At 44.9% G+C, this 19,011-nt stretch overlaps 2 protein-coding genes across 2 annotated transcripts; both read right to left on the minus strand.

Annotated features, from left to right (window-relative positions):
- Nucleotides 1–2,950: 2,950 nt before the first annotated feature.
- Nucleotides 2,951–3,991, minus strand: LOC107533005 (melanoma-associated antigen B4-like). The gene has a single exon (XM_016207560.2). It carries the CDS (start codon nucleotides 3,989–3,991, stop codon nucleotides 2,951–2,953), a length of 1,041 nt encoding a protein of 346 aa, XP_016063046.2.
- Nucleotides 3,992–8,900: 4,909 nt separating this feature from the next.
- Nucleotides 8,901–9,944, minus strand: LOC107543676 (melanoma-associated antigen B4-like). Its single transcript, XM_016221259.2, has one exon. It carries the CDS (start codon nucleotides 9,942–9,944, stop codon nucleotides 8,901–8,903), a length of 1,044 nt encoding a protein of 347 aa, XP_016076745.2.
- Nucleotides 9,945–19,011: the final 9,067 nt, after the last annotated feature.

The raw sequence follows: 19,011 nt of genomic DNA on the forward strand, positions 1-19,011 counted from the left end.
CCAAGATGGCCTACCAGACTCCTGACTCTGGGTGTACACACATTTTCCACCAGTTAATTAATCAAACACTAATCTAGGTGCTGCTGTGAGGGATTTTGCAAATGTAATTGAGGTCCCAAATGAATTGCTCTTAAAACAGAGAGATTATCCTCCAGGGCCAAACCCAATCAGGTGAATCCTTAAATCAGACTGGCTATTTCCTGGGGAGAGAAATTCAGAGGGGGGGGGGGTGGGTTCTTCTTTGCTGGCTTTGAAGATGGAGCGAGCTGCAAAGCATTTCAAGGACCTAAGAGTAACCTGAGAATGACCCCTACCCAACACCTAGCAAGAAAATGGGCACCTCAGTCCTTCAATTTCCGGTAACTTAATTCTGTCCCTAACCTGCATGGTACTGGAAGGAGCTCTTGAGCTCCATGTCAGAATACAGTTACCTGATACATTGAAGCTTTGTGAGGTTTCTGATCCAGGGAACCCAGCTACTCTGTGCCTGGAATTTTGACCTACAGAACTGTGAGATACTAAGTGTGTGTATTTTGAAGCTGTTAAATTTGTGGTAGTTTGTTATTAAGTAAACTAATATACACACTCAAAATTTTTATCTATGGATCCTTTTTTCTTTCCTGTAATTAGTCTTTTAAGATTTACTCTCTTGGCCCTCACAGATCTAATACAGTATTATTAACTATTAATGTTAATTCTGTAAATTACATCCTCAGGGCTTATTTTATAACTGAAAGTTTGTACCTTTTGGCAACCTTCACCCATTTGCCCAGCTTTCCCCCCTGCCTCTGGCAACCAGCAATCTGTTCTCTGTATCTGTGAGTGTATTTTCATGTGTTTTTTCTTTTAAAGATTCTACATATAAATGATACTATACAGTATTTGTCTTTCTCCATTTGTTGAAAACTCTCTGTAGAAAGACACCACTTTAAAATTACCACTTATTTCATTAAACATAATGCCTTCCAGTTCTGCATGTGCTGTGCCAAATGGCAGGATTTCTCTTTTTTTCTTTCTCTTCCTCCCTTCCTCCCTTCCTCCCTTCCTCCCTCCCTTCCTTCCCTCTTTTTTCCTTTCTTGTCTTTTTTTCTTTCCTTTTCTTTTTTCTTTCCTCTCCTTTCTTTCTTCCTCCCTCCCTCCCTTCCTTCCTCTTTCTTCTTTCTCGCTCTCTCCTTTCTTTATTTCATATTATTTTTAATTTTTTAAATCCTTACCTGAAGATATTTTTTTCTATTGCTTTTCAGAGAGAGTGGAAGGGAGAGAGAAACACCGATACGTGGGAAACATTGATTGGTTGCCTCCCTCACGCACCCCTACCTGGGGCCGGGAATCGAGCCTGCCGCCAAGGTACATGCCCTTGTCCGGAATTGAATTCGGGACCCTTCATTCCACAGGCCAAGGCTCCAACCACTGAGGCATACTGGCCAGGGCAGGGTTTCTTTCTTTTTTATGACTGAATGATATATCCTTTCGCTGTCTTTGTGTGTGTGTGTTTGTATCCTTTCCTATATCTATTCATTCGTCAATGTACACTTAGGTTTTTCCAGTGTCTTGGCAACTGTAAATAATTTAGCAATGATCATGAGAGTAGAGTTATCCCTGCATTCATATTCTGAATCTAAAGAAACTTTCTGTTGAAACAGTACCACTTTAAAATTACCTCACAAATTCAGCAAGGTATTTGTGTATATCAGGAATCCTGGTCCACAGGCATTACCAACCACAGTATGAAGAATCCACCTTAGACCTCACTCAGGGTGAGAGAAGCAACTGGATGTGGGCCTGGGTCTCCCACTGATCTCCCAATGTATGTAAATTCTGTTTAGGAATGAAAATAAGCTATCTCCACCCACTCTTTACCCTCCTTTTCACTTGTTCCTTATGGAGAGTATCTCACCCTCTTTTTTAATGATAGCTTCCTCTACATTCTATAATTACATGGGCAGGGGCAGGGTCTTCTTTGCCTAAACACTTCCAGTGTATCCATGAAAACTTCCAAAGAGCTGATGTTCAATTAATGATTGTGTAAAATAAAAACCATGAACAGAGGTCTGGTTCACTAAGGTTTATATTATCAAACATTCTTGAAAAACATAAACAAATCCAGGTATATATCTTATAAATTTAAAAAACAAGAACTAAATGTAGTAAGGCAAACAAGAACTGACCAGTTTTATATACGAACCACATGTTTATCCATTGGTTTATAAATGAACACTTAGTTTGCTTCCGTGTCTTGGCTGGGTACAGGCAATGCTGGGTACAGGGTAGGTAATACAGTCAGTAACATTGTAATATCTAAGAATGGTTAAGATGTATACTAACTTATGGGGGCGAACACTTTCAAATTACATAAATTTTTAAACACTAAATTGTAAATCTGAAAGTAATGTAATATTGTATTTCAACTGTAATTGAAAAAATTTAAAACAGAAGTGTCCAATTTTTTCTTTATCCATGTATCTATCATCTATCAATCATCTATCTATATTTATCATCTATCATCTATCTATCTATCTATCTATCTATCTATCTATCTATCTATCTATCATCTATCTATCTATCTATCTATCTATCTATCTATCTATCTATCTATCTATCTATCATCTATCTATCATGTTTCTAACCATTTTAGTGTAAAGCTCTTCTACTCAAAAGACATTCCTATCATAAAGCCATGTTTTCCTGTTTTGGTTGACAGAAATGATGGAAGATTTCCAATTTGCATTTCAAAGACAAAACTTTTACTCTTAACTTGATGAACGGTAATAAATGTGCAATATGTGTCATCCATAAAACTATATTCTGAATCTAAATAAACATTATGTCTAAACCACCACCACTTGAAACTGCAAAAAAAATCACAAATATAAGCCATCAAGATATTTTGCACATTAGGAAACTGCTTAACAGGCCTATGCAACCAAAAAGTGAAGACTCCACCCTGACATCACTCAAGGTGAGGGCAGTGGCTGGATGTGGCCTTGGAGGGCTCACTAGCCTTGGAAGGAGTGCCAACCTTAGGTGCAGCTTTGGCTCTGGCTTCGGCTCTCTCCTCATCTACCAGAGCCTCTTCATAATGGGGTGCGAAGGTAGTGGGGACCGTATCATTGAGCTCAGCCCAAAACTCTAGGACTTTCATCTTGGTGGTCTCAGCTTGGGCTCTTGGACCCCACCGGAACTCATAGCGTGGAGGATCACTGCTGGCCACCTGCCGGTACACCAGGTATTGCTCCTGAACGAACTCTTGAGTGATAAGCTTCCTGGGTTCTCCAAATATTAAGTGACTTTTTCCATCATAGATGCCCAAATTATTCAGGAATTTCCAGGTGTCCTCCTCAGAGGCTCGGTTGCCATTCAACAAGATGAAACCCAGGACAGGCATAAGAATCCCTTTTTTAGGAAATCTGAAGCCACTACTCAGATTCCCATCCCTGCCGTTATCTTGATTGTCGACAAGGGTGTAGTAGTTACCGTTGGGCTCGACTTCTTTCAATTCCAGGCCAAAGAACACATACATGCGCTCAGAGGCTCTCCTGAGGATCTCAGGGAAGTCCTTCCTGTACCATTTGTGGACTATCTTCAGCATGTCTCCCTTTTTAATGGGCTCCTTCCTTTTATACCGATACAGCAGGTATTCTACCAACATAGTTGCCTTCTTACTTAGTAGATGTTGGCCAGAGCTCTCAGTGGAAGTTGAGGCCTGGGATGAATTTTGACTTTTTCTACCATGGCCTTTGGCTTTTACAGCAGCTGTCTCACATGAAGCACCTGCAGCGGCACCGGTGGTTGCTGGGGCACTTGGCGGCTCCTGGAGATTGCCAGCAGCAGTGGAGCTCGAGGAAGGCTCCCCCAAAAGAGAAGAGGAGGAGCAAGCGGCCTCTTCTTCCTCTCCTGCAGGGGCCTGAGCACTCTCAACACCTTGGTTCTCAGCTTTGTTTTGGCGGCGTTTGTCACGAGCACGGAGCTTACTCTTCTGACCACGAGGCATGATAGCTGTTGTTCGGGACAGCAGTCAGGGGTGTGAACCAATGGACAGGTGATTTTTGCACCTGGTAGAAGGATAATGAGATAACGTGAGCACCTTCAACAGGTATACACCACCTGGGCCCTATGGAAGGTTGCCTCTAAAGGCTTCTTTGAAGGTACTAGTCTATGGACCCACAAGGCTCCTTTTCTCCAAGTCAGCCTGTCCTCTAAGAATCCCACAGAGTTACCACAGAAACCTTAGGGTGAGTTGCCTCCTACATCCTACCAGCCCTGCCTTGAATTTCCTCAGGTGAAGTAGGCAATGTCAGTGTGACTCCCTTTGTTCTGGCATCTGGGGTTCTTTCAGTTCATCTTCAGTATTATCATGTCAACTCAAGGCACAGTCTGGGCATCCTCCCCTCTGCTACTCTGACATTGACACCTCAGTGCTCCCTGGGACCCAGGAGAAGAAACTGGAAGGGAGCCTCCGACCACCTCCAAATTATTGGACATCCAGTGCTGAGAGCTTTGTGGGGTCCTTTTTGTCCTGAGTTCATTGGGATCCCCAGGTGTCAGTCAAGCTTCTCACCTTGTCTCCTTGTAAGGCCTGCCACTGTCCCCTTTGGCTGACTGGTGGCTGGACCTTCAGACTAAGGATTTCACCTTGTTATACCTGATATAAAAAAGTGAGGGGGAAGCTCAACCTGATAGCTCTTCCCTGAGATTACTTGAGCTGATAGTACAGGGATGGAATGGACCCTTTGATGTCTACTTTATTAAGATTTGGTACATTCTTTCAGTCCTCTCTCAGGTTCCTCCATAGGACTCCCAGTAGAAAACACCTCACAGTAAGAGCCAAGCCATCTGAGCTCCAATAAGAGGAAATGACATTGACCTTTTCTGACAGAAAGTGGTCCCTCAAGAGTGGGGGCTGTTGCAAGAGGTTTTAGGTGCTATCGTAGGGGTTTCCACACAGAATCCAAAGCCAAGGTCTAAATTCGACTGAAGCTGAGGTCATCATTTCTTCCTCAGCTTGCCTGGGACCACTCCTCTCAGACCAAGGCCCTCATTTCCTCGTTACCCCTGAGTGAGGACTGATGGGAATTCCTGGCTAACATCTATCCTTGAGGTCTACCAGCACTGAAAACAGAGAGGATTTTTGTGTGGCCCCATTGGTATGGTGGGCACAACCCTAGTGTCCTCAACGGTCTGTCCCTGACACCTGCCATAACACGAAATCCTCCCTCTGCTGACCTGTGTCTGCCCTCTTTGACCTGACCTGTCACCTCCCTGAGATGGCCCCGGAAGAAGTGAGTGCTCATTATGGCGATGTGCCTCAGTCTCTCATGTGTGAAAACACAGCTGGGACTTTATGTGGCCCCCTACTTTGTAGGACGAGTCCCCCATCGTCGCTCAGTGTAACAACCCAGAATCCAGTTAGAGACGGGGTCCCTCTTTCTGAATGACCTTCCTCCATTAAACCAAGGCCGTTACCTCTCTGAGACCACCACCTGAGGAAATAAGGGTCACCTCAGCCTGCCAGCTCTGCCCCGGGTCGCCGCCACCTTTGCTGAGTTTGGGAGTTGCCGGGGAGAGCCCGTGACTGCCTTAGTTACCTCTGGAGAGGTGGGTGGTTCGCTTTTTATCTGTTTCCTTTGCCTGGCGCTTCCTAGAGCTGAGTGCAGGGGTTGCTGCTCTGTGTGGCCCCTTTAAATGGACAGAGGTCTGGCTTAAGCGCTCAGGGCGCTCATGGTGAAGCCCGTTGGGGCCTAGGGGTCCCCCGCCCTTAAAATGGTGGCCACACCCATAGGGCAAGGCCTTGTCAGCAGCACACTGCAGGCCGGATTCAGTCTGAGGGCTCTGCTGGGGCCTCTCGGAGCCGGAGTGCAGGGGAGGGGTTGGGGGCCCACCTTCGTGATGGAGGGGTGTGGCTTCCTCAGGTCCCACTCAGGGTCCTCACCTTGACTCGCAGACAGTCGCCACGCCCGCGAATCCGCCCTAGGCCACAAAACGGCCAAACGCAGTGGAGCCGGAAACGGAAACGCCCTGGGCTCCCGAGCGGAAGTCGGGTGGGTCCTTTCCTGCAGGGCTGTCCAGGGTGCCTGACGGGCTGAGGCGGGGCGGTTAGGAGTCCGTGGGCCCTAGGTCCCCACTCAGGGTCCTCACTTTCTTGTCTTCAGAGCCAGGACTCCTCTCTCTGGAGACCCGAGTGGGCCTGGCTGCAAACAAAGTCCTCACTCTCCCGAATCCACTGGGGTAGTTAGGTCACACTGCTTCTGCTCTAGGCCCTGGGCCTTGCAGGCCTGACGGGGAGCGGGGCTCTGCGTTTGTGGGAGGCACCCTCTCATTTAGCCCTGAATGTCCTCGCCTTGACTCGTTTATGAGCAAGACTCCTGTCTCTGCAGACCTGGGGTTCGATCCCTCCCTGAGACGTCACAGGCGGAATGCGTGGACTCGTTCTATTCTGGGTCTCACAGGGCTAAGGAGAGTGCTGGACTCTGTGGCCCCCTCTGCTTTCTGAGGATCCCCTCATGACACTCAGGATGTCCCTATGGCTGGATTCCTTTTAGAAACCCAGTTCGTCCCTCTGCAAAAGGGATACAGCCCATGTTAGATGGAAGCCCTCACCCCGAGACTTCCCAGCCTCAAATCAGCCTGACATCTCTGCCAGGGAGGTCCCAGGGGTTCAAATCACCATTTATTTCATTTACCATAATACCCTTCAGTTCTGCTGGTGCTGTCGGAAATGGCAGGATGTCTTTCTTTTTTATGGCTGAATGATATATCCGTGTCTCCTTGTGTGTGTGTGTGTTTGAGTATCCCATTTTCTTTACCCACTCATTCCTCAACGTGCACTTAGGTTGTTTCCATGTCTTGGCAACTGTGAATAATGTTGCAATGAACATGGTGGTACAGTTATCCCTTCAGGTTAGTGGTTTTATTTTCTTTAGATAATTACCTAGTAGTGGAACTGCTGGATAAAATGGTCGTTTTATTTTTAAATTTTTGAGGAAAATGTATACTGTCTTCCATAGTGGCTGCACTAATTTATATTCCCTTAAACTCACCCATTCTTGAGTAATCTAAGGTCAACCAGGTACACAGCTTTTAAATATAGGAAAAGAAAAAGTGAATGGAATAAGGTAAACCCACAATTGAACAATTTTTACTTTTTTCTCACTCTATGTTCTGATGCCACCTATCTTTGTATGGGTTTTCTTTTCCCGTTACGAAAGATATCCCCATTCTAATGCCATGTGGTGGTGTTCAGGATCACAAAAGTGATTTAAGGACTTTCAATGTGTTTCTCAAGAAACATACCGCTTACTCCTAAACCTGATAAATGACAAGTGTGTGATTCAAGTCATCCATACACATATATTCTGAATCTAAATAAACTTTGGGTTGAAACACTACCACTTGAAAATGAACCCCCAAAATAGGTCAACAAGGTATTTGTGTACATCAGGAATCCTGGTCCACAGGCATTTCCAACCACAATGTGATGAATTCACCTCAGACCTCACTCAGGATGAGAGAAGCACCTGGATGTGGCCCTGGATTGCCCACTGACCTCCCAACAGGACTAAATTCTGCTTAGGAATGAAAACTAAGTAATATGCTATCTCCATCCTCTCTTTACACTCCTATTAAGTTGTTCCTTATGAAGTGGAGCCCATCTCATGTCTTTATATTGATAGCTTCTCCTACAGTCTATAATTGCAAGGCAGGGGCATGGGCTTCATTGCTAAACATTCCGGATGCAAGCATAAAGTCTTCCAAAGAGCTGATGCTCAATTATCGTGTAAAGTAAAAGCCATGAAACAAGAGGTCTGATTCACTAGGATTTATATTTTCAAACATTCTTGAAAAACAAGCAAATCCAGATACATTTCTTCAAAATTTACAAAACCGAAAGACTAAATGTAGTAAGGCAAACAAGAAGTGACCCGTTTTATATATATCCCAATCTTCTTTATCCATTCGTCTACACAAGAACACTTCCATGACTTGGCTGTAACAGGTAATGCTAGGTACAGGATAGGGAATATAATCAATAACATTGTAATACCTAAGCACTGTTCAGATGGCTCCTAGACTTAAGGGGGTGAACACTTTTAGGTAATATACAAGTCTAATAGATATACTGGAAACCTGAGACTAATAATGTTGTGAACTGAAATTGGAAAATAGTTTTAAAACAGAAGTGGCCATTTTTTACTTCATCTATCTATCTATCATCTATCTATCTATCTATCTATCTATCTATCTATCTATCTATCTATCTATCATCTATCTATCTATCATCTATCTATCATCTATCTAATCTATTATCTATATCTATAATCTATCTAATCTATTATCTATATCTGTCTATCATCTATCTATCTATCATCTATCTAATCTGTTATCTATATCATCTATCTATCTATCATCTATCCATCCATCTATCACCTATCTATCTATCTATCATCTATCTATCTATCTATCTATCTATCTATCTATCTATCTATCTATCTATCTATCTATCTATCATCTATCTATCATCTATCATCATCTATTATCTATCATCTATGTACTGCTGCCAACTATTTTAATGTAAAGTTCTTCCACATCTCAAAAGATACTCCTATCCTAAAGCCATGTTATGCTGTTTTCGATGACAAAAGGGACTGAAAGACTTCCAATTTCTATTTAAAACACCAAACTCTTACTCCTAATCTGATAAATGGCCATAAATGTGTCACGCATGTCCTTCATAAACATATGAACTTATATTCTGGATGTAAACTAACATTATATCTAAAAGAACACCACTTGAAAATACAAATTTTGAAAACCCACACAAAGATAAGCAAACAAGATATTTTGCATATAACAATACTGCTTAACAGACCTTTCCAACTAAAAGTGAAGACTCCATCTTGACATCACTCAGGGTGAGGGCAGCTGCTGGATGTGACCTTGGAGCGCCCCTTGGCCTTGGAAGGAATGCCAGGCCTGGCTGCAGCCTGGGCTCTGGCTTGGGCTCTCTCTTCCTCATCTTTCAAAGCTTCTTCATAATAGGGGGTGAAGGCACTGGGGACGGAATCACTGAGCTTGGAGAAAAACTCCAGGACTTTCATCTTGCTGGTCTCAGCTTGGGCTCTTGGACCCCACAGGAACTCATAGCGTGGAGGATCGCTGCTGGCCACCTGCCGGTACACCAGGTATTTCTCCTGCACCAAATCTTGAGTGATAAGCTTTCTGGGCTCCCCAAAAATGAAGTGAGTCTTCCCATCGTAGACATTCATCATATTCAGGAATTCCCAGATCTCCTCCTCAGAGGCACAGTTGCCATTCAAAAAGATCACACCCAGGAGAGGCATCAAAATCCCTTTGTTAGGAAACCTAAAGCCGCTGCTCAGACTCCCATCACTGCTGTCATCTTGATTGTCCATAAGGGTGTAGGAGTTACCATTGGGCTCAACTTCTTTCAATTCTAGGCCATAGACTAGATCCATGTGCTCAGAGACTCTCCTGAGGATCTCAGGGAAGTCCTTCCTGAACCATTTGTGGACTATCTTCAGCATGTCTCTCTTTCTAATGGGCTCCTTCCTTTTATACTGACACAGCAGGTACTCTACCAACATAATCGCCTTCTGAGTTAGAAGATCTAGGCCAGAGCTCTCAGTGGAAGTTGAGGCCCGGGAGGAAGTTTTACTCTTCCTACCATGGCCTTTGGCTTTTACAGCAGGTCTCTCAGATGAAGCACCTGCAGCGGCACCGGTGGTTGCTGGGGCACTTGGCCGTGCCTGGAGAGTGCCAGCAGCAGTGAAGCTTGAGGGAGGCTCCCCCAAAAGAGAAGAGGAGCAGCAAGCAGCCTCTCCTTCCTCTCCTCTAGGGGCCTGAGCACTCTCATCACCTTGGTTCTCAGCTTTATTTTGGCGGCGTTTCTCACGAGCACGGAGCTTACTCTTCTGACCACGAGGCATGATGGCTGTTGTTTGGAACAGCAGACAGGAATGTGGGCCAATGGACAGCTGGTTTGGGCACCTGGTGAACGGAAAGCAAGATGATGTGATCACCTTTAACAGTTGGATTCCACCTTGCCTTTACTGAAGGCTGCCTCTGCAGGCATCCTTGAAGGCACTACTCTAGGCTCCCACAAGGCTCCTGTTCTCCTAGTCAGTCTGTCCTCTTAAGAATCCTGCAGAGGACCCAGGGAAACTTTAGAGTGAGTCACATGCTGCATCCTACCAGCCCTGCCTTGAGATTACTCAGGGGTCAGTAGGCGATGTCACTATGGCCACTTTGGTTCTGGCACGTGGGGTCCTCTCTGTTCAATTTCAGTATTATGGTGTGTACTCCACACAGAGCCTGAGGACCCTCCCCACAGCTACTCTGAGGTGGACACCTCAACGCTAGCTGGGACCCAGGAGAAGGAACCGGAGAGGTGCCTCAGTCCACCTCCAAATCATTGGACACCCAGTGCTGAGAGCTTAGTGGGGTCCTTTGTGTCCTGAGTTCATTTGGAATCCCAGTTGTCAGTCAAGCTTCTCACCTTGGCTCCTTGTAAGGCTTGACACCACTCCTCTTTGGCTGACTGGTGGCTGGACCTTCAGACTAAGGATCTCAACTCCTTTAGACTGGTATAAAGAAGTAAGGGGTGACGCCCAACCTGACAGCCCTTCCCTGAGAGGCTGACAGCAAAGGGTTCGAATGAATGCTTTGATATCCCCTTTATTTAGGTTTGGTTCGTTCCTCCATTGGGCTTCTGGTAGAGAACTCCTCACAGTAAGAGCCAACCCACCTGAGCTCCAGTAAGAGGAAATGAAGTTGACCTTATGTGACTGACCACAGTCTCCCAAGTATGGGGACTGTTGCAAGCATTTTGAAGTGTTATGGTAGGTGGTTCCACACAGGATCCAATTCCGAGGGGTCAATTTGACTCATGCTGAGGTCAGGATTTCTCCCTGTGATGGCCTGGGACCACTCCCCTCAGACCCAATCCCCTGCTTCCCTGTTACCCCTGAGTGAGTACTGATAGGCACTCCTGCCTGACATCTATCCTTGAGGTCTAACAGTGCTGATATTAGGGAGGATTCTTTTTTGTTTGTTTGTTTTGTTAGTCCTCAGTGAAAGTATATTTTTCCCATTGATTTTTTAAGAGACAATGGAAGGGGGAGGAGACAGAGAGAAAAACAAGGATGTGAAAGAGACACATTGACTGGTGGCCTCCCCCACAGCCCCGACTGACCAGGGATGCAACCTTCAACCCAGGAATGTGCCCAGGTGGATGCTCTAACCACTAAGCCACACAGGCTAAGGGAAGGAGCTTTTGTATGGCTCTACGGATATAGTAGGCACATCCCTAATGTCCTTAATGATCTGTCCCTGACACCTGCCACAACAGGAAATCCTCCCTCTGCTGACCTGCCTCTGCTCTCTTTGACCTGATCTGTCACCTCCCTGAGATGGCCCCGGAAGAAGTGAGTGCAACTCATTGTTAAGATATGCTCTAGTCTCCTAGGTCTGAAAACACGGCTGGGACTTTATGTGGCCCCCTACTTTGTAGGACGAGTCCCCCATCGTCGCTCACTATAACAACCCCGAATCCTGTTAGAGACGGGTCCCTCTTTCTGAATGACCTTCCTCCACTAAACCAAGGCCGTTACCTCTCTGAGATCACCACCTGAGGAAATAAAGGTCACTTCAACCTGCCAGCTCTGCCCTGGGTCGCCGCCATCTTTGCTGAGTTTGGGAGTTGCCAGGGAGAGCCCGTGACTGCCTTAGTTACCTCTGGAGAGGTGGGTGGTTCGCTTTTTATCTGTTTCCTTTGCCTGGCGCTTCCTAGAGCTGAGTGCAGGGGTTGCTGCTCTGTGTGGCCCCTTTAAATGGACAGAGGTCTGGCTTAAGCACTCAGGGCCCTCATGGTGAAGCCCGTTGGGGCCTAGGGGTCCCCCGCCTGTAGAATGGGGGCCACACCCATAGGGCAAGGCCTTCTCGGCAGCACACTGCAGGCCGGATTCAGTCTGAGGGCTCTGCTGGGGCCTCTCGGAGCCGGAGTGCAGGGGAGGGGTTGGGGGCCCACCTTCGTGATGGAGGGGTGTGGCTTCCTCAGGTCCCACTCAGGGTCCTCACCTTGACTCGCAGACAGTCGCCACGCCCGCGAATCCGCCCTGGGCCACAAAACGGCCAAGCACAGTAGAGGCGGAAACGGAAACGCCCTGGGCTCCGGAGCGGAAGTTGGTTGGGTCCTGTTCTGCAGGGCTGTCCAGGGTGCCTGACGGGCTGAGGCGGGGCGGTTAGGAGTCCGTGGGCCCTAGGTCCCTGCTCGGGGCCCCCACTTTCTTGTCTTCAGAGCCAGGACTCCTCTCTCTATAGACTTGAGTGGGCCTGGCTGCAAACAAAGTCCTCACTCTCCCAAATCCACTGGGGTAGTTAGGGCGCACTGCTTCTGCTCTAGGCCCTGGGCCTTGCAGGCCTGACAGGAGGGTTAGGACGTTGTCAGGCCCCCCCCCCCCTTTTTTTTTTTTTTAAATATATCTTTATTGATTTCAGAGAGAGGAAAGGACAGGGAGAGAGAGAGAGAGAGAAATATCAATGATGAGAGAGTCATTGATTGGCTGCCTCCTGCAGGCCCCCAACTAGGGATTGAGCCTGCAACCCAGGCATGTACCCTGACCGGGAATCAAACCCTGATCGCCTGGATCCTAGGTCGACGCTCAGCCTCTGAACCATTCCCCGCCGGTCCAGACCCCACTTTTTAAGAGTTTTGGGCCTTTGGTCTTCACTCAGCTTCCTAACCAGGTTTCTATCTGAGCCTGGGACTCTTCTTTTTAGTCACCTGAGTCTGTCCTTATATGCGGGGAAGTTTGCTTATAGGCCTTAGATCTAGTCCTTCTGCTACATAAGCCTGACAGCAAGGTAAATTCCCTGTAAGTCCCCTTGTTTAGGCAGCGGTCTTATCTTCAGTGCTCAGGGTTCTCATCTTATCTTCACTTAAGGCCCAAACTACTTTTTGTCTGTAGAACTGGAGCTGCATCCTTTAACCCGAGAGCCTTCCCTCTCAAGACCTCACAGGTGTTAAGTAGTGATAGCTCTTTTACACTTTCCCAGGGCTAAGAATAGGCTTGGGCTCTGTTTGGCTCCCTCTGCTAGTGGGGCTTCCATCATAACATTTAGGTTTATTACAGCTCGTGTTAAGGCTTGTGTTTTCTCTCTCTACATATGTGGGATTGTCTCCATCAATCACGAGATCACTTCTGGAAGATTAATGGGGTTCTGTCACAATTCTGTCCTGAGCATCCCAGGACCAACCACATTGGGGGAATTTGCGGTGTTACTCTGTTTGCCATGGGTGGTTCTCTCAGTCTTATTCAGATTCTACACCTTGACACTTGACCATTCTTGGGGCTCTGCTCTCTGCTACCCTGAGGCTGCTCCCATTAAATCAAGGTACTCACCTTTTGGCGACCTCCAAATTGGAAGTCAGGATGAGCCACATCCTTCCAGGACTTTTCCAGACAGGCAAGGGTTGATGGCCTGAGCTGGGTTTTATGGAACCCCATTGTTTTGTCTGGGTCTTTTCATGACTCCTCATTCGGTGTTCTTGCCTTTGTATCTATTTATCTGCTGACCTGAGGTTGTCCTTCTTAGGCTAAGGCTCTTAAGTCCCTGGAAGTCCTGAAGAATAATTTCGGGTATGCTTAGCCTGACAGCTCTGTCTGGGGCCCTTTAAGTATGAGAGCAGGTGGAAGCATGTCTGTGTGTGATCCCCAATATTCCGGGGTGCTTATCTATCCAGCCCTCTAACATTGGGGTCCTCCTCTTCACTCCTGCCTCTTGGGATGAATGCTTCCTGGGAAATGCCACATCCCTGCAAACCCTGAACGGTTTTCCATCTGCAAACCTTGGTTTTAGGAGTGATGTGAGATGGGGTAGCTGAAGCACAAGTCAGGAGTCCCAGGACAGGTAAGGGACTGTCTGGCAAAAATATGTTGATATTTTCCTTCTCTTCATCAGTCATACTTAGATTCTCATGTAAAGTCTGTTCTGCTATTCTACAGGGAAGGGGATGTCTGGGATAATTTTATGAAATTCTGGTATTTTCAGGTTATGTAACATTGTATGTGCAGATGATCATGTTGTTGCCAAGTATTAGCTTTCTATTCAGCCTCTCATTTATTTTGGTATTCTTATTGCTATGGGAATGTAGTCCAGCCCAGTAGCATGACCATAGATTCTTTATTTTTATTGTCTGAGATACATTATTAAGAAGAAAAAAGAAAATTGAATTCAGAAACACACGGTGGGCCTCAGGCTGGGAGAATTGGAATAGTGTGAGATCTAAACTAATCCAGATCAGGAGTCTAGTTTCAACCTTGTCCTTAACAGCTGTGTGAATTTGGGCACATTTCTAAACATTGTGATCATCTGTGAAGTGGGTTTGTTTGATAAGCTCTGTCTTGTTGGACTGATGGAATGTGGTTAATATGTGTTAAGTGCCTGGCACAATACCTGGCTTGTACTGAGACTTCAACATGGCATTTATCACTGTGATTCATTTGAATCCCAGTGATGCCACCCATCCTCTGGGATTGTTTGTTTGCTTTCATCCAACAGAAATCAGCAAGCATGTAGCATTCTGTAACAAAGAAAATCCAATCAGCTAAAATGCTGATTAGCCAGGAAAACTAAGTAATATTTTCCTATTATATGATGTCATTCAATATGGGCATGAGGTATACTTCCACAGATAGATGCAACACAAAGCTTCTAGAATTGACAACTTCCCTCCCTCCCAGCAGCCCTTCATTTAAACAACCCTTATTTTCATGAATGTAACCAGCACCAAAACCCTAGGACTCACTTATGCACATGATAACATAATTTAAATGCCCTTTTGATGGAGCAGGCTCTGATCCTCGAAGCTCAGTGCTAAGAGTGCTCAGTGTCTTCTTAACTTCTCACCTCAAAGGAGACTCACCCTCTTACATCTCAGGAACTCCCTGAGACAATGTGAATAAAACATCTAATTTGCACATTGTGTTTATCTGCACTGGGACGAGAGCAGAGGACACATTCGATACCTGGCCCATGTGGAAATTCTCTTTGGTTGACCCACAATCCCAAAGAAACTGTTAAGGGCAGTTTCTCCTTTCAGGCTTAATTTTAACCATGAGTCTCTCCATCTGAGGGTCTGGTCGCTGCTCACCATTATCATAGCCTCATCTAGCCCACCATACAGCTAAGTTAGATTACCCTCCCACCAAGGGACCTGTAGTTCCCCAAGACCCAACACTGCCTTGCTTTAGGGCATTTACACTTGAAGCTCTAATCTGGAACCTCCTCCTTTCCTCATCCTCCTTTTTTGCCTATTCTTTATGTCTGAGAGATAATCTTACCTTATTTTTATATGATAGCTCCTCCTAACCATTAAAATTCTTTGGGAAGTGGCTCAGTGTTTTTTGTTTTGTTTTGTTTTTTCGTTTTTAATTTCCATCCCCAGTACTAGCATGGAGCCCTCCAAAGAACAGATGTTTCATTAATATTTGGAGGAATTAAATAACCAGTGAATAAGTAGTCTAAATTATTAAAATTAATTTATTCTCTGCCTGGCTTATTTTGCTTAGCGTAATATTCTCCAGGTCCATCCATACTGTCCCACAGGGTAAAAGGCCCTTCTTTTTTACAGCTGCATAGTATTCCATGGTGTAAATGTCCCACAGCTTTTTGATCCACTCATCTATTTCCCCTAGGTCTTGGATATTCTGTTCAATCTTTTTCATTATTTTTTTCTCTTTGTATTTCAGTTTTGGAAGTTTCTGTTGATCTCTCTCTTTCTCTCTCTCTCTCTCTCTCTCTCTCTCTCTCTTTTGAGAGAAGTGGGTGAACACCTTTTTTTAAAGGGATTATCTATTTCCAAATTTTTGTGGACTTGCAGTGGCCCCCACCCACTCTGGCCAATGATCTCTGTCCCTAGGTTTGACTGACAGGCAAGTACCTTCCCTATGTCACCCCAGCTTCATTGGGCATATGTCTATCTCTCCTTTGTTGGGCCTCTTCCTCCAGTGTTTTGCAGGGAATGGGCCGGTGGTTCCCTGGGGAGTGTGAAATTTCAGCTTCCTGGTGAAGCTGCCCAAATGGCATGCCTATAATGTCTGCCTTCCCTCTTTGATCCTTTCCTATTATTAATAACTAGATAATTGCAACAGTATCACTTGCTTGAATGGTTTCTGAAAAGAAGTATGATTTAATTCTTACCCTTGTTCCTCTGTAGGTAAGGCAATTTTTCTATGGTTTCTTACAAGATATTCTCATGGCCTTTGATTTTCTGCAGTTTGAATATGATGTGCCTAGATGTTAGTTTTTGTTTTGTTTTGTTTTTGTTTTTTATCCAGCTTATTGTGCTCTGAGATTCCTGTACCTGTGGTTTGGTGTCTGCCTTTAATTTGGGGAAATCCTCTGCCATTAAAACTTCAATCTTTCTTCTGTCCCTTTCTTTTCCTTCTGTTATTGATATTATATGTATGACACACTTTTTGTAACTGTCCCCTAGGTCTTGGATATTCTGTTCAATCTTTTTCATTATTTTTTTCTCTTTGTATTTCAGTTTTGGAAGTTTCTATTGATATATCCTCAAACTCACTGTTTCTTTTCTTGGCTGTGTATAGTCTATAGATGAATCCATCAAAGACAGCTTTCATTTCTGTTACAGTGTTTTGATTTCTAGCATAATCTTTTGATTCTTTCTTATAGTTTCCATCTGTCTGCTTACATTACCTATCTTTTCTTACATGTCATCCTCTTTTTTGCCATTAGATCCCTTAGCATGATAATTATAGTTATTTTAAGTTCCCAGTTAATTACAAAATCTCTGCCATATCTGAGCCAGGTTCTGATGCTTATTTTGTCCATTCAGACTGTTTTTTTTTTTTTTCTTTTAATATGCTTTGCAATATTTTTGTTGAAAGCCAAACATGATGTATGGGGTAGGTGGGCCTTTAGCGTGAGGTTGAAGTTTATCTGGCTAGGAGTTAGGCTGTGTTTACTGTGTGTTGTCATTGTACTGTCAGAGGTGAAAATTTCCTCTAGCATCCTTGTTTTTTCTCCCCCATTTGCCTTTGGGTTTTCCAGAGTCTGAGGCATCTAATTCTTTTAGCTATAACCCCCTGTTATTATACATGAGCCCTAGTGATGTGGTGAGAAGGTAGGAGCAGGGATACTATAGTTCTAGAATTAGTTCTGAATTTTAGTGAGCCTGAGTTGGTTATTTCCCTTCCACAATATGGAAGGCTAGAGAGGGCTGGGTTAGGACTGTTCCTTCCCACATGTTGGTTAAACCCTACTTGGTTAAGCTCTAGTAAAATAGTTTCCCTTGAGGGCAGGCCTTCTTAAGAAAAGAGAACTTTGGAGGTATTTATAATGTAAAGATTTCCTACTATTCTGCCTCCAGTTGTGGGCTTCTGCTCCTGAGCTGTGATTCTTTGTATCTGCCTGCTTGCCTCTTCAGTTTTAGGGGCAGGAGTTTGACCTGCGACTTCCATTGTCTGATGAATCTGTTGCAGGAGAAATTATTGGGCCAGATTTCCCAGACATGAGTGGAAATGAGGTTCTTGGGGTACTGCTGAAGCATTTTCAGAAGTCCCCATGGGAAGATGGGATGTGGAAAAAGGCTTTATTTGTGTGACATTACATTTCTGAGGTTCCAAAGTCCCCTGTCCCTTAAGCTAGTCCTGGAAAAGGTACAGATGGGGGTTCAGCAAAGTCAGAGGTAAGGCCAGTGTCCAGAGCTTCCGTTCCATGTTGCAGCCAGGGTAGTTCAGCATCTAAGTGAATTAAAGTCCATTAGTCCATTGTGGGTGTCCCACATGGCCGTGAGCTATGTGGGCGCAGGGGACTGCAGCCCCTTGCCACAGGAGGGCCAGGAACCTGGCCAGCCAGAGAGGAAGAAGGAGGGAACTTTCTTTGTTTGGAAGTTCAAAAATTCAGGTTTCCTTCACATGCAGTGGCCATGCCCATCCTAGCCACTATTTTGTTTCCAGGCGTGATTGATTGGCAGTCAGGTAGGCACCTTCCCACATCACTCAGATCTTACTGAGCACGTGTCTAAACTGCCTTTGTTCCAGTCCATTCCCCAGCAGGGGACAGACTTGGAAAGTGTTAAATGCAGCTTTTTGGCAAAGCTGTAAAAATGGCATGTCTATATTATTTAGCCTTCCCTTTTCCTCCTTTCCTATTAAATAATAACCAGATTATTACAATGGCATCAAATCTAGAAGAATTGTTGATTTTTAGTTTGAGAACAGCTCTTTTCTTATTGTGAGGATGGAAATGAATATTTCCAAGCTGTTTACATGTCAGACCTGAAAATGGAAGTCAGAACTATTTCTTTTTTAAGAGTAGATTATTGTAACTTAACAAATAGTTTTCAGATACAAACATTTTTTCTACTTAGTCTTAACTTTCCAATACTATTCCTACTACCTGGATTCTCCAATGCACTGTTGATTAACTTTAGACTTGCTACTGTTGAGTTTTATACTGCCAATTTGTGACACATCTCAGCTTTTTTTTTTTTTTTTTCTTTCTGCCTTTTTTTTTTTTTTCCAGCAAAGAAAGTAAGGGTTTATTTTTAGGAAGTGGCCCATGCCTGGAGTCACAGATGAGCTAATGCTCAAAGACTTGGCTCCTGATGGCTTCTGGAGGATGAGTTTATAGGGGAAAATTATTAATTATGGTGACTAAGGGAGTTAGGGTCATGGTCAGGGTCGTGGTCTCTACTGATTAATTGGTGCTAAGGTAGGAAGTAGTTGGTCATTGCATCTGGTCTTGATGTCAGCCATGGCATCACTTTGCCTGGTTCTGCTACTTTCCTGGGTCTGGAGCTGAAACAAAGCTGAGGCCTAGATGTTGACCAAAACTATGTCTTTGTGGTCAACAGACCCTAGGCTTCCTTCCTGAGATTATTTGATGCTGATCAGAAGCTCATTGTCCTGAGGGCTTAATGATTAAGGGAGTGGCTGTACAAGGGAAAAGGAGGCAGGTGAGTCAGTG

The sequence above is a fragment of the Miniopterus natalensis genome, chromosome X, assembly GCF_054644295.1.
Source record: "Miniopterus natalensis isolate mMinNat1 chromosome X, mMinNat1.hap1, whole genome shotgun sequence".
Lineage (NCBI taxonomy): Eukaryota > Metazoa > Chordata > Mammalia > Chiroptera > Miniopteridae > Miniopterus > Miniopterus natalensis.